We start from the raw sequence: 15,684 nt of genomic DNA, 5'->3' as shown, positions 1-15,684 counted from the left end.
CTGTTCCACACTAGTTAGTCAAAACACAATATGTGGAATTTGGTTTATTTAAACTTGAAAACGTCTCGGTGATTAAATTTAAAGTTGCTGAGTAAACAAAGCGGAGATTCGTTATCACGTAAGATTTTTCCAAGTTCCGCAATAAGCGTATTATAAACAATGGCGGGGACGGCGTAACGGTTGGCTCGGCTAATTAAACAATAAATAGCCGCTAACGATTATTATATTCAAAGGCAGCTTTGGATTCGCATCACTCTCTGGTAATGTGTCAACGGAGCAGTACCCTATTCTCAAGTGCTGGTTGGACGATGGCCTATTTTCATTTTTGGGTATTTTAAATATATTTTGTTTAAATTATGCGTTTTACTGATAGATGAAAGTTCTTAATATAAATTAGAATACGAACTCTAAACCACATTTAGAGAAAAATGCTTGATGTCAGTAAGAACTATATATTAAAAATGTATGCTTAAATTACATATTATTACAACATAAATATACTTTTGAAATAAATGTAAAAAAATGTTCTAATAACACACTTTAGTACCTACTAAAATAATTAACATATTTATAATATTTTTCTTTTTTCTTAAATAATGACAAAAAATAAGAAACAACGTTTAAACGTTTTAATCTATTTTCCGATTAATATGTAAATACTGTAAAATATTTTTATAACATTAACTGATTATAATAATAATATTAAGCATTCACGCACGGATTAGGTAACACGGTCGCTCGTAGCGGCGACACAGTTATATAATGTATGTCAGGTTGCTCCGAGAATAGTCACCCGCAGTCATTACGGAAAGCTCGTTAACTCTCTCTAATTGCATCGGGTTAATATAGACTTTGTTAAATAAAATCTCGTCTCGCCCCCCTTGTGGAGTTTTTTCGTTATTTACCGCGCTGCAGATGCCCTTAATGACGTTCTGAAACTTACGATGACACTTGGCGTTGCCCCGTCCGTGTTAATTGCGCGAGGAATTAAAGAATTTTCGTTCTTCCGCGAGATTAAGGACGCTCTGACGTGCAGGTGGGGAATTTTGAATGCTGGGATTCGTCTGTGCGTTTAGTATTTTCTTGTGTTATTGACTATGGCTTCTCGAGTACGCCTTGTAGTTATGTAGGTATGTGATGCTCACATGGGAATGAAGGGTAGATGAGAAAATAGTAAAAAATAAACTTGATCAAATAAGTATGACGGTAAAGCTTTTACGTAGTACCTAGCGTATGATATGTCATTTTGGGTTGACACAAAGGCAAGTTTTGATAGATTTTCTTGAGTATCACAGACCTTCGAAGACCCGATCAATAAAGTTATTTCTCACTAACTACCTTATGGAGGTTTTTCATTATTTACCGTGCTGCAGATGCCCTTAATGACGTTCTGAAACTTACGATGACACTTGGCGTTGCCCCGTCCGTGTTAATTGCGCGAGGAATTAAAGAATTTTCGTTCTTCCGCGGGATTACGGACGCTCTGATGTACAGGTGGGGAATTTTGAATGCTGTGATTCGTCTGTGCGTTTTGTATATTCTTCTGTTACTGCATACGTCTTTTTGTAGCTATGTATGTGATCATAGGAGAGTGGAGGGTGGATGGGTAACCAGTTGAAATAAATTTATTCAAATATACGACAAAGTCTTATGTACTACCTAGTGTATGATATGTTATATTACTTTAGGACGGTACAAAGACACGTGATCATAAATTATAGATTTTGTTGAGTATTTCAGAGTTTCAAAGACATGATCATTACATATTATATTTGTCACTAACATACTCAGCAATAATTGAACGATATATTTATGTACCTACACTGGATTTTATAACCAGTTGAAAATAAATATTAAAATGTCAATTTACTTACATACATGACTTTCTACGTAATATTTTATTTATAGCACATACGATACGGTAGGTAAACACGGCAAACATTTTAACCCATTGAATAATTTTAACTTTTCATTAATGAAATCACAATTGGCATGAAATTATTAACCATGCCTTCATAATGCACAAATTAACAGTTAATTGACAAAGACCTTATTTGCCTTCTATTCTTCCGAGTTCCGAAGACTTCGTGTCTGAGGCCGTAAAGATTTGCGAATATAAGTGTAGTTCGGAATTAGGCGCCACGTGGCTAAGACATTACGCAAAATTCGCGCACAATTAAAATTATCCCACTCCGTTATCGCTGAAGGGAGTGACGAGTTATGTAGACGTATGTGTGTCTAGAATAGAGTGCTATTCTTCACGTTATCATCCACTTCCGTCATAGATTATCGTCACCATCTAAATCATCCCCATCATCATCTTCCATCATTGATCTCAGAAGGATCGTTTTTTCACTGTTTAACCAAAGTTATTATTATTATTTCTTTTCCTTTGGTTTATCTAGACTTAATCTAGAGAAGATAATATTTTGCATATTTTTTTACAAATAAAACATACGGTACTAAACCTATACTATTAACCTTGCTATATTTCTTGTGTACAAAGAAGTTTTTAGTTTTTGCAACAATTTGACCTCTTATTTTTATCATGTGTTAATAATGCCTTTTTATATTACTCTTTTGTAGGTTAATAAAAACGAATAAAATAGTCAAATTTGAATTGAAACCTTGTACAGCCTTGTATATTAATTATTACCCCTTCTTGTGATTTAGAGGTCTATGGCACGATGTTAACTAAGACGTTCGGCAAGACTGGCGTGATTCGAGCGGATGACGACGTGATTGGCGCCCTACTTAATTAATCCAATCCCTCTCTAATTAATAACAATAATTCCAATGCGCCTTGTCGCCGATCCACCAGATGACGTACCCATTCACAATTCGACAAACGGCCCGAATCCGCGGCCGTCTTCCAGAAGTTCTATTATCCCGGATAATGTAACAGCATAGAAATTCCGGGCTTGGGTTCATATTAAATATGAATGCCTTAGTGATTTCATTAGTAAATTTATGAGACTACTTGTGTGCAATAAGCTCAAAGTTCTCATAATAAATTATTTTTCGAGAAAATCTGTCAAGCCAACTGTCACAAAAAAATCTATTATCAAAGAAGGTGTTGATCCTAAACGTACGATGTAGATACGATGCTATCCCTATTCCGTTTTTAGTATCCAACTCAAGAAATAATAACAGTATTACTTTTTAGACTTACGTACTTATAAAATTATGCAACACTTAACTACTATTATAAAAGAACTAACTACACTATTATAAAGGAAGGCAACAAAGTGCTGTTATATACAATAAAGTACATAACTGTGTTTACCTTAGTTTTAAGAAAAAAATACATAACGACGACACAATTACAAACTTTTGAATAAAATAACCCTTAAATGAGAGAAGCAAACAAATTTTGAGAAAGCTTCTAGTTCTTTGAATCAACACCGCAAGTTACGGACCTTTCCTTCTACGGACCAAATTATATCACTTGTTTGGAAGGTGTAATTATTTGAACAAAGCACCAACTTGTCTCAACCAAATTGCTGATGCCGTAGTAATGCTAAGGGCGACAGATCAAACGTTCTATTGTTTTATCTGTGGGTGACAGTACAAGGTAACTGGGCATTTTTTAGGCTTCATCTCGCCTTTGTGTTCTTTGCACGAGGTGACAATAAGAAAAGGTGAAAAGAAACAAAAAATGTCCTTTGAAGTAACACTTCGGTGGCAATTTTACTTTTGTTCAATTTTTGTTTGTAATTTAACTTCATTGGTGTTGGCATGGTTAAGATCATTACATAAATAGGTTAAGACAAAAAGGTTCAGATTTTTCTCATTTCTTCACCATTACGCGAGAACTAGTTGATATAAATAATAATCTTTTTTATTTCTTAGGTAGTGCGAAATATTCGGAACAAGCCATTTATTGCTAAGTAAGAAATACATTTTTAGCTTCAATTATACTTTAAAACTACATTAATATAACGTTACCACATTTTTTATTAGTAATAACTACTTTGCCTCTGATTTAAACTATTAAACGTAACGCATCCATTAACTCTAACAAAAAAATATATCATCCACTGCAATAAAAAAGTTAACACCTACTGCGTTCGCGTTAGGGTCATTACAGATAATAGCGAGAGGCCATTTATAACATATCTATATTTGCCCAGGCGAAGCCCCAGGACATGTGTAACTCAATAATTTCATTGTGCGCGGGATTTGGCGTACAATTGCGTGAAATATTATCAGTGGGTTTGCGACATATGCTGCGGAACCCCACGCGAGGGTGACCTTTGATAGCTCAATATGACTGTAGACAATAGATATTTAGGAGCAATTATTTTATTTCGATTTTATGGGCTTGAATTTTTTCGTTTATTGTTTAAGGTTTTCTTTAGGTGTACGTAAGTTGTAATTATAACTTACAAAGAAATAAAATTAAATGTTACGTTAGTAAGTTTAACAAAAATATTATTATGCGTAAATTTATGTATTAAATAAGTCATGGAAATTTAGGAAGTGTAACTTTTCTATTTTAAAACTTAGGTAGTAGTATTTTTTCTTCCTAAGGGTTTATCTTTATACTTAGTGTAAGTGTAGGATGGCATATCAGGCATAAAAATATTTTCTTGTTTTATACTTAAGCAGTATTTTTACATACTGTTTTAATTTTTAAGGTTATTGTTTATTATAACACACTTATTTAAAAAAATACGCGTCCAATAGATAACATCTCTTCTTTGGGAACTCGGTTAATAACTTAACCGTATTTTTTTCTACTACAGTATTAATTTGGAATCCCCGTAAAATCACCGTAATAATACAAAATGTGCAAGAATTATCTGGAATTACACTATATTTGTACATATTCTCAGTGTCTACGTCATAATATCGTTTTAGATCCCGGAATATCCCGCTAATTTGGTGTGCAGGGGAGGGTTAGGCAGACAAAGCGAACGAACAAAAAATGCGACGTCTCTATTATAGCGTATAATGTTCGGATAAATGTCGTTTCGTGTTATTTTTATGTTTTTTGGAGGTGACTGAAACAATGCACATCGCTGTTTTTAGGTCTCGGAATGAAGTGTTCTTACTAAGTTTAAATGGAGTATTTAATCGCAAGTTCACTTTGTACTACATTTTTTTAAAGTAAAAGTCTAAATAAATAGTGTAAAAATGTTATTATTTAAAAATATTGCTTTAGAAATATATTACCATTTAGTACTCTGAAATTAATTGTATCGATTAAATTTGCAGTTCTTGATTAGGCACTTACTTATATTTAATAATAGCACAGTTTATTAAGTAAATACGAGTATATTATGAAAATTAATCATATAAAAATAAAATATGGGTTTAGTGCGATACAACTATATAATAATAACGTTATATAGTGGTAGTTTATCTACAAAAGTTCCGCCGACTAGTGGGGCACATGACATAATAAAATTTTCCAAAGCAATCAATCTTATTGGATCCCAGAGTAACTTCGTAAATCCTACGAACAATTACGTTGGCATCATTACTCGTGCATATCTCGTCTAAATCGACAATATCTGTACAGTCGCGTGCCTTGTAATCCCTGGACGTCTCTACCGCCCACCCATAGAGGGTTGCCAGTATGTTGAAGCCGGAAAAAATATTTTGTTTCTTATTATATTTATATGAATAAACACATGTTTATAGTACAACCGATCTCAACAGATTAAATTTAGAAAAATAAACTTTACCTTATTAGTAATTTTTAATAAACTTCTCTAAATAATGAATCTTATTTAAATGATCAAGAATGTGGAATTTTTAATCTTATGTTACTGCTTCTACATTACTGAGAACTAAGTAAATAGCCTAAGTTTTGTCACATGTTGTCAACCTCCAACTCTAAGTTAGAAAGACTCATATATTATACCTCTTATCTTACTTGTACTTTGTATTCATAGATGTATAAAATTTCATTGTTTGTATTTATATGTATTTATGTCGTGTACATAGATTAGTAAAGATTACACACTCCTAACAATAATATGTACCCAGTTTTGAGAATTGAAATAGTTGCGTAAAAAAGTTTTGCCACGTCTCCGTGCTAAAATTTCCCTAAAATATTTGAAATAATTCTTTATTTATTACGTAAATTACGCAGTATTAGTTGTTAATTCGTAAATTTTCTCTAAAAATGTTATTATTTGTCAAGACTTAAAAAAATAACTTACTAAAATAAGCCGTTTGTGGCATTCAATTTCAAGGCGGCGAAGTATCTTTACTAATCTATCGTCGTATAAGGAAACTTCTAAGGGCAGTATGAGATATATTCTTTTTTATCGTTTTCCGCCCTGGCAACCCTGATAGATTGGATACAGTCGCGTGAGAAGTGAATTAAATCGCCGCGGGGTCCGATCGACCACTTAACGGATCGTGTTCGTGTCTTGCGATTGATAGCGAGGGAGGGTTAGAGAAACTTAATTCATGTTTGATGTCACTCCCGTCACTTTACTACGTGTTGGAGGAAATGCAGTTTTCTTATGAGAATTGTTTTATTAGTTTGTTGGAGCGAATTTATTGAGTTTTTTTTATTTTGTGTTAGATATTTTAAACTACAATAGTTTGGCTTCCGTTGCATAAATGAGTATTAAAATATCTTAAGGTGTGATGACTATAAAATATGACTGACGATATGTTATATTAATCTGTAGTAAATATTACCTAATATAATAAATAAAATAGTAAATATTACCGAAAATATATTAATCTGTAGTAAATATTACCTAATTCCTAGAGTCTCATGACTAACAAGTACATACGCTCTACTTTTATGTAGGTATCACTGCTGGACTAATCTCTTCCTATAACTGAAAGTTATAGTATTTAATACACGTATATGTATAGTGTACATGTCGTAAATATGAAAAAAAAGTTTGTGTGTAACATTCAGGAAATAAATGGGGTAAAACTACAAACACGACACGATTGAAGCTTATCTTATGAACATTTAATTAATCTCCTAGAGAATATTGACAAAGTGACAAATGTTCGGGAAGTAATTGTTTAAATTATCCTCGCAGTTTATGAAGAAGACCCTCTCGGGGGCGCTGTTAACCCTTAAACTGCGCGAGGGTTGTAGGACACGCGGACTGTCACATTCACAATAATGCGTCATACTTTATTATAATATTTTCGTACAATATTGTCCCCTTTTATTTCGGAGCTAATGCATTTTGCTTTGTATTGTGCTACGATATAGGCCAGTTATGTTTCTAAAGCTTATTATTTTTATTTTAGTTAATTTTAGTTTAATTTTTCTAAAATTATCTAGTCTAATGTATTTGATTAGTGTATATTTTACATGTTAAAATGACTCTTTTCTGAAAGCATACGCTTTCTACATTTTAAATGTACGTTCAAATCTTTATTTTCTTGTTTATTACATTTACTCATTTGTAATCATAAAAAGATAGAACACGAGAGGGGAAGAAAGAAGATTGCGCTTACGACAAGATAAGTTGCATACGCTTTAAGCATCTCCTGATATTCTGATCTGTCCATTATAGGAACAGAATTCTATCTGCAGAAAAAAAACAGCAAAACTGAGCTATAAATGTACAAAATTATTTCATCTACAAACGGAATAACTCATATGGTATTCCTTTGGGTGCAATAATGTTGCGGCTTGATCCGACATGACAATAAATCATTTAATATAGCGTTGAAACCCAAATTCCGGGTTGATAACATTAGGATTTATTCCACGATACGATTTTTTTATAACATAGGAGTAGCTGACGAGCATGCAGTCCATCTGATGATAAGTGGCTACTGCCGCCCATGGACATCTGTAATCAACCCCAGATAGGATTAGATATTCCTCCCTGCGTTCGGCCACAGCGCCACTACTCCTGACGACTATGCTGGAATGCCTCGGAAAAGTATGTCTGCCTTACCACACACTTCAAATTAGAACACAGCAGCGCTTGACACTTATTAGATTAGGCAGAAAAGGTGTAGCGGTGGTGCCGCCGGAGTCGAACCACAAAGGGTTCTACCACCTTCAAATCGAATCGAATCGATTTCAGATCGGAACATTTCTTCGTAGCATCTATTCTGTACATAATAGAAGTGGAAGAGTATATAAGTGTATCGATTGAACGTTATGTACAGGGAACAATGGGCTAAGGCGTCGACACAATGGACAATGCCTGTGCGTCCGATACGATAATACACTCATCTACACTTGTCTGTGTGAGTGTCGACTGCTTTCACATTGTGTAACACAATACAAGTGTTATGGTAGCCGCTGTAAACGCCAAGGCGTAGTTTCTCGACTATTAATAGAACGTAAATTTTCAAACGAAAGCGACGAATGCCGTATGTTTGTTTCATTGCATTGCGTATTTCTTGGAAATGAAAACCTGAATTCTTAGAGGTAAAAAATGAACATAACATGGTTCTTTTCGCCCTTAGGAAGCAACTATTCGTATGTGGTAAGTTTCTTATCTTATTTGTAGTGGAATTTAGATGTCTACTGTCATTAAGTTTTGCCCAACACGTTAATCACGTCATCCATTAACACTATCGCCGGGAGTTACAGACACTCAAGTTTTTTGGAGTAAAATTTCTGCTTTAAATAAACTTGTACCTCTTTCATAAACCAAGTAATACATACATTAAGAAATATATTAAACACTTTTCGCAACAAAGATTTGACGGTGAAAATCGGAAGTACTAAGTATTTTTCTGGCTTTATTTCGTCATGCGTTTATTCCGTCACAGAGCTTACAAGTTAATACCGAAACAAGCCTCACAGATGTCTGTGGGGAGTTTATGAAGGCGTGGTTCTGGTAGATAAGTAGATTTGTGACAGCACGGTAACGACACACATAAATTTGTGAGGACAAACACCGTTATAGCAACTTAGCTTCCGAACAAACAGGGGCAGCGGGCCCGAATGACACCGTGTCGCTTTTGAGGGTTATAACTGTTTATTAGCTTGGAATATGCCACTGGTATTGAAGACAAATGTCGAATATGATGTGGGTTATAATTCCATTTTAATATCTACGAGTAATATGTACTAGTACGAGAGAAAGTACTTTAAAGGTTTAAAGATGGATGAATACAGAACCCATCTTTTCGTCATTATTTCCATGTAAATGACTAAGTAGTAAATTAAACATAATTGGGTCTTCTGACAAAAATATTTATTGCTGCATATTATTTGTTTTAAATAAGCTGCCTAGGCCATTCATTATTTAATCTTTGCATTATTGTACTTTTGGCTTTGTCTTATTTTCATATATATGTTTCTTATAAATGCACTGATGTTAGTTAATATACGTTTTGATACATATTATTTTATATAACAATACTGGTAATATATTAAAAAATCTGGAGTTCTCTGACCTAGCATAGCGACTGGCACCGTCACAAAGAGGTCTAAGGAGCATTGCAAGCGGCGCGTGCGCAGGCGGGTGCGGCCACAATGGAGCGGAAGACGCCGCGCCGCCCTCGGCAGATGGTCCAACATCTTGGAACTGGTTCTTATGAACGCGGTTTTATTGACCTCTGCTTTAGTAGGTCTATTATAATGAGGATCTTGCTCGTTTTTCGCAGTCTGCCGGGCAAATTAACCGCTGATAAAATTGTGAAGGGTTTATTTTCAGTATTTTCAGGAAGGAGTAAGCTTAAGGATACGTAATATAGCAAAGAAGTTTTAGATGTATTATCAGAACATCCAACTAACTGTTGGTTAGTTGTATTATGATTAAAATTTGGGAATTAATACAAACAATGCTATTACTGTGTTTAGTTTAAGTTTTCCATTCCATGGTTGATAATACAAGCAGTGTTGCCCACAATCAACAATGTGCTTTAATAATTATTAAGTAGATAATCATGAATACTAATATGAATGGAAGTTGTTTATGAAGAAAGCGGCATACGGCATAGTATTCTTTCATCACCCTCAAAATATGTTTTAGAACTCGTTTCCGCTTATCATAGAAATCACGGCACGCGCACGACACACAGACACAAACTCGTACCACAAACACACAGATAAGAACACGCGCCAAATTATTATTGAGTGCCGTAATGAATGAGCTCCTAAATAAACCGGCGTACAAAGAGAACATCTTGTATTACACTTTTGTAAGGAAAGGAAGTAGGAAGGCAGCTGGTGCTGACTTCTTTTTCGATTTGGTAATGATGGTTTGTAGTGCATTGCGCTTTTGTTCCGGTGTCCTGTCGCGTGCCTCGGTCTATTGAAACTAAGTATAGCAAAGGTGTTGGGGCGTACCAGTACCGTTGCTCAAGATGTTTTGATAGACTAGCACCGGGTCGCTACGATAATTGCTCGCGTTACTTGCAATGTCTCTGCATAAGTACAATACCAGTAACAATATCGGTGACTTATTATGTTACTGCCATATCCAAATTTCATGTGGTAGTTTGGGGCAGAAATATTATTCTGTGAACTAATTAAACATTGCCTCATCTATTTATGCTTTATAGATATAATATTCGCTCTCCTTCATCGGGTAACGATGTGCTTGAAAGGTAGTAAAACCAGTATAGTTTGAACGGGGAGGTAACACTGCCACAACTATTCCTAGTGTGAAGAAGTCCTTGTGTTTCGGTGGAACGATACGGATGACAACTGACTTATATATAAAGTGACCTAAGTGGTTTAGTGCGGTAAAAATCCCATATAACCCGGCGTCGCTCCCACGTCGTCGGGTACCTTTTGAAGGCTTCTCGTAAACAAAAAAAAAAAGGTACCAGCCAGTACCACTACATGTAGCTATGAGAGTATTGTATTGACTTTAATTAACAAACCCTCATCCACTTATGTAGTTGTCTTCGGGGGATGCGTTGCACGCTTTAGTAATTAGTTGAAATCGTCCGTAACCAACGACCCTCTTCAGTGCTTGTCGGTGCCAGTATCGTATCCTGTTAGTGTTAAGCAGTTTGTTTGTTTTTACTATATTGTAGTTACATAAAATATTCCAATTTAGTTTTGTTTTAGGGCGGTTGGTTCGTCATTGTTACCCTAGGGTTGAATCTAGGCCTCTTAATGGCCCCTCCATCTAGGGTTCGAATCCCATATAAGCAAGTTCAGTCTTTCAAAGGCGCGTATTAAAAATTAATTATCTTTTGCTCTTACGGTGAAGGTAATCTTCGTAAGAAAACCTGCATGCCTGGGAGTTCTTTGAAAAAAGACGTTCTTTGAAAAAAGAACCCCTCACTCTGGAGCATAGTTCCTATAAATCGGACAATGAAATTTCGTTTGTGTAGGTCAAATCTTTGACGGTTTAATTTCATTATTTAAACTAAAAATGTAGTCAATAAAATGCCTATGTATGCCATACAAGTCAATTATAGATTTTTGCATAACCATAATGACAAGCAGTAATCTCTACATAATTTTATAGTAATATGACGTCATCAGTGACGTATGTATGACAACCGTGGTCGTTAGGCGGATCGACCAGTCATTTCGAAGATTGTAAGATTAACTAACATTGACAGGTATCTGATAAGCTGTTTATCTAACAAATACATTTTTTTAGTCTACGTTTATCTGTTTCAGGAAATGAAGAGGATGTCGAACCATTACCAAACGGTGACTGCAATGGAGGTAAATATTTTTTGAATTATCTAAAACCATGTGGGTGTGCTCACTATTTAAAAAACTTGTGGCATTTATTTAGTTTATGTGTGATTGTAAAATAGTAAAGGAGCATGTAGCACATTTGATAACAGCTGGTCAGTACCGCTCATGAACATTTGCAATTAACAGAATATAGAAGAGGAGTTCTTACTGAAACTGATCATAGATGCGTTGTAAAGTGACACCGCATCTATCAGCGGACCTACATTTGAGGTGATGAACATAGTACTCAGAAGTCTAAGTACAATGTTGATCTCCTCAAATGTAGGTCCGCTGATATCCACACCTTTCCACGAAATGTAAGAACAGTAGCTTTGCGATAGAAAAAGATTTTGCGGTGCTACTTCCCCGGTTAAACTTTATTGGTTGTACCACCTAATATGTAAGGTGTCTTAATTAATGAGAATGAAGTAAGGAGTGGTCATACGTAATACTTGCTAATAAGTATTCTGTGAGTTATCTGTTCATTTTAGGCTTGATCGCTTGAAAGTTGCGTAGATAAGTGGTAGATAACCAAAAAAATCGTATAATTTATGAGTGGAAAAACCCTGATAATATTACCGGTATCTTGATAAAGATTCTAAAGAAAGCACGATAATGTATCCGTATTATGTATACATTATCATTATTTTATTCACGTGCTATAGAAACATCAAGTTTTTTCTTTCGTAACATAAGGACTTGGAAAACGAATCAAAATACTTTAAAAGGATAATACAGTGACGTATTTTATCAGATTAATGATAATACTAATAATAAATCTATTTTAATTGAATTCGATTTAAAATTAAACTGAATTTGAATTTGTATCTTATCATAGTAGCTTCTCCTCTGCAGTATTCTCGAAATTTGGACTTTATTAAGAATCCGAAAACCGGAATTTACTAAAAACCCAGATATTGTTCAGATTATAAATTCCGAAATGAATTAGGATTTTTAGATGGAGATTTGAATTGTTTCCATATGTGATGGACAGTAGTCACGTATGATATATGAATCTTATGGATTAACTATTATTTAGTAAGAATAGTTAAATGTATCAAGACATTAATTATCACATTTTAAATAATTGTTTGGTTTTAACTAATCAGCATGCTGCATTCCCCATGAGGAATACGAGGATGTAAAATATACTACTAGGTTAAGTCTTATTGCTAAAGGTTAATCCATTTTGTAAAAGAGGCCTTACAGGACTTACTCGACAATACATCATCATCATCGACCCATTACTGTCCCACTGCTGGGCACGGGTCTCCTCTCAGAGTGAGAAGGATTAGGCCATAGTACACCGCGCTGGCCAAGTGCGTATTGGTAGACTTCACATACCTTTGATATATTTTTTTATAAGTCTCAGGTATGCAGGTTTCCTCACGATGTTTTCCTTTACCGTTTAGTAAGTGATAATTATTTTCTAATACGCACATAACTTTGAAAAATCAGAGGTGCGTGCCTGGGATTTGAACCTCGGACCCCTCGATCGAGAGGCTGAGTTTCTTAACCACTAGGCTATCACTGCCTAGTGGTACTCGACAATACAATAAAGACCAATTACACACACATAACTTATGATTTCTTTCATGTTATCAAACCCGAAAATGCGAGGTACTTCTGTCCATATCTAAGTCTCTGCACAAAATATAAAATTATCAATGACAACGATTTCCTCGTGAAGTGAACATATCTAACAATTCCGATTACATTATGAAGGATGATTATATTATCAGAAATTATTGTTTTTTTGTCTAATCTATCGTTATTTTTGAGATACGAAGAAGATCGTCTGCGATGAGCACTCCGATGGCATATGCCATACAAATCACACCGCGAATGTGTTACGATTGTGTTACTGTGTGCTTCAAAAATTGGGTCCCAAAGCGTTTTCCGAGGATTAGTGGCGCCCTGCATGAGGTGAGTGATGTCTAACGTGTTTTTAATCTTAGGGCGGAATTTATTTTAAGTGGATGTATTTTCTCTGGCATTAACGTGTCTGAATTATTTTGAAGCAATAAGAAAAATGGTAACGAAATCAGAATGTTAATTAAATTACCTGTTAAAGATATTTTAATTATTTGCTTTTATGATTTTGATGATTTTTATACTTTTAAGATTTAAATTATAACATTTATTAATAGATAGTTTTTAAGTAATCTTATGTTTTAATCTTATGATTCAATTCAGTTTTTTTAATATCTACAAGTAGTCTTCTCGTTTTGACATACTACGGAGACACGAGTGATCTTATAAGGGTTCTGTATTTCCGTTTTGATGTACGGATCCCTAAAAAGACAAACTCTGCTTTTGTAGCAGACCGTCTCAGTTGAAGTCGAGATTCTATGCAGGGGTAGTTAATAAATAATATACTACAATACATAGTTGTCTGACATATTTAACTTTAAATAAAATAACTGAAATTTTATGTTTCTGGGTACTACGATATTCTATTCTGAATCGGCTTCAATTCGCAGTGAAAGTATGTCATAGAAGCATCATCAATTAGGTCTAAATTGTTATTGTTACTACTTATTCCATACAAAAAACAGCAAAAAAATAAGAATAAAAAAATAGAAATACAAAGAACTCCCTTTAAAGATAGAGTGTATATTTAAGGTATATTTTAGGCCATAAATACGGATATCTTGTTATATCTCTAGATAAGTATACGTTGCCCTTATCGTCTAAGTGCCTACGTAGAGATAGTGTACATTATTGGAAGATAAACCAGGTAACGTTACTTGTTCTAGACGACACGTGTACTTATCAGTGTACTAAAACCACAAGAAGTTATTGCTAATGTACTGGGCATAGGAATGTGGTAGGGGTAGAACACATTGTGGTTCGACTCCGGTGGTACCACCGCCACACCTATTTCTGCCGTTATGAGGCAGCGTACGAAAGGTGTGTAAAGAAGATATACTTTTCTAAGTCTTAGTCCTCAGGGCTAGCGACGTGGCCGATCTCAGGTAGAAATATCTAGTCCCATCTGGTGTTGATTACAGATGTCTATACATAGTGAAAATCAGGTTAGTTAAGGCTGTTTTACAATCACAAGCTAAAATCAAATCTTTGGATATGATACGAAGCTCAGATTTGATAACAGTAATCGATCGTATAGATCTGTATGTTTTGGAAATACCGGTAAAAACAATGTTTATCAAAAATTGCAAACAGTAACTCAGTTGAATGGACTTGAATTATATTATATATACCTGCCTATGTATCATTTGTCGAAAAGAATATTTGTTCAAATCCGGTATGGTATTGCTGTCGTACGGCGCAAGTAAAAATTGGAACCGTCTGTTTATTATCGATCAATAGGTAAAGCGAAAAATGACGAAATATAGCGGTTTCTTGTAAGGTGGCCCCTATTTATGTTAAAGATTTTTTTTTTAATTTTTAGTATTTGTTGTTATAGTGGCTACCATTACTCATATTCTATGAAAATTTCAAGTATCTTTCTATTACGGTTCCAGAGATAGAGCCCTGTGACGGACGGACAGACAGCGGAGGCTTAGTAATAGGGTTCTATTTTTACTCTTTGGGTACGGAAACAACAATCGCAATATAAAATAGGTATCAATATAGCCGTACGACACGACCGACCACAAGTGCGATAGTAAAATGGGTCGTGAATCGATTCTCTTCCCGGTCTTTACCGCGACATTAATAGGATAAATACACAGACCTGTACCTAAATAGGCGAGCATTAGAAATACAATCACAATATATAATAGGTATCAATATAACCGTACGACACGATCAACCACAAGTGCGATAGTAAAATGGGTCGTGAATTGATTCTTTTCCTGGTCTTTACCGCGTCATTAATAGGATAAATACAACTATATGTATCTAAATAGGAGAGCATTAGAAATACAATCGCAATATATAATAGGTATCAATATAACCGTACGACACGACCGACCACAAGTGCGATAGTAAAATGGGTCGTGAATCGATTCTCTTCCCGGTCGTTACCGTGTCATTAATAGTGCGATCGTAAAGTCGCGGGTCGTGGCGATCGGAATGCGTCGGCAGGCACGCCCGTCGATAAACCGCCG

The 15,684-nt window shown here is 34.9% G+C and overlaps 1 protein-coding gene across 2 annotated transcripts in view; it reads left to right on the top strand.

Annotated features, from left to right (window-relative positions):
• Positions 1-15,684, top strand: part of LOC140753689 (transcription factor hamlet) — a 128,484-nt gene that overhangs the window by 31,397 nt on the left and 81,403 nt on the right. For both annotated transcript variants that reach the window (XM_073088442.1, XM_073088441.1), the window contains exon 2: positions 11,546-11,593. In XM_073088442.1, the coding sequence (XP_072944543.1) occupies positions 11,546-11,593 (48 nt within the window). The remainder of the gene's footprint in view (positions 1-11,545; positions 11,594-15,684) is intronic.

Source organism: Epargyreus clarus, unplaced genomic scaffold (genome assembly GCF_041222505.1).
Source record: "Epargyreus clarus isolate Ecla_fem2 unplaced genomic scaffold, WU_Ecla_fem_2.2 ptg000027l, whole genome shotgun sequence".
NCBI lineage: Eukaryota > Metazoa > Arthropoda > Insecta > Lepidoptera > Hesperiidae > Epargyreus > Epargyreus clarus.
Note: the sequence above shows the minus strand (reverse complement) of the source record. Positions and strands in the feature narration are given on the sequence as shown.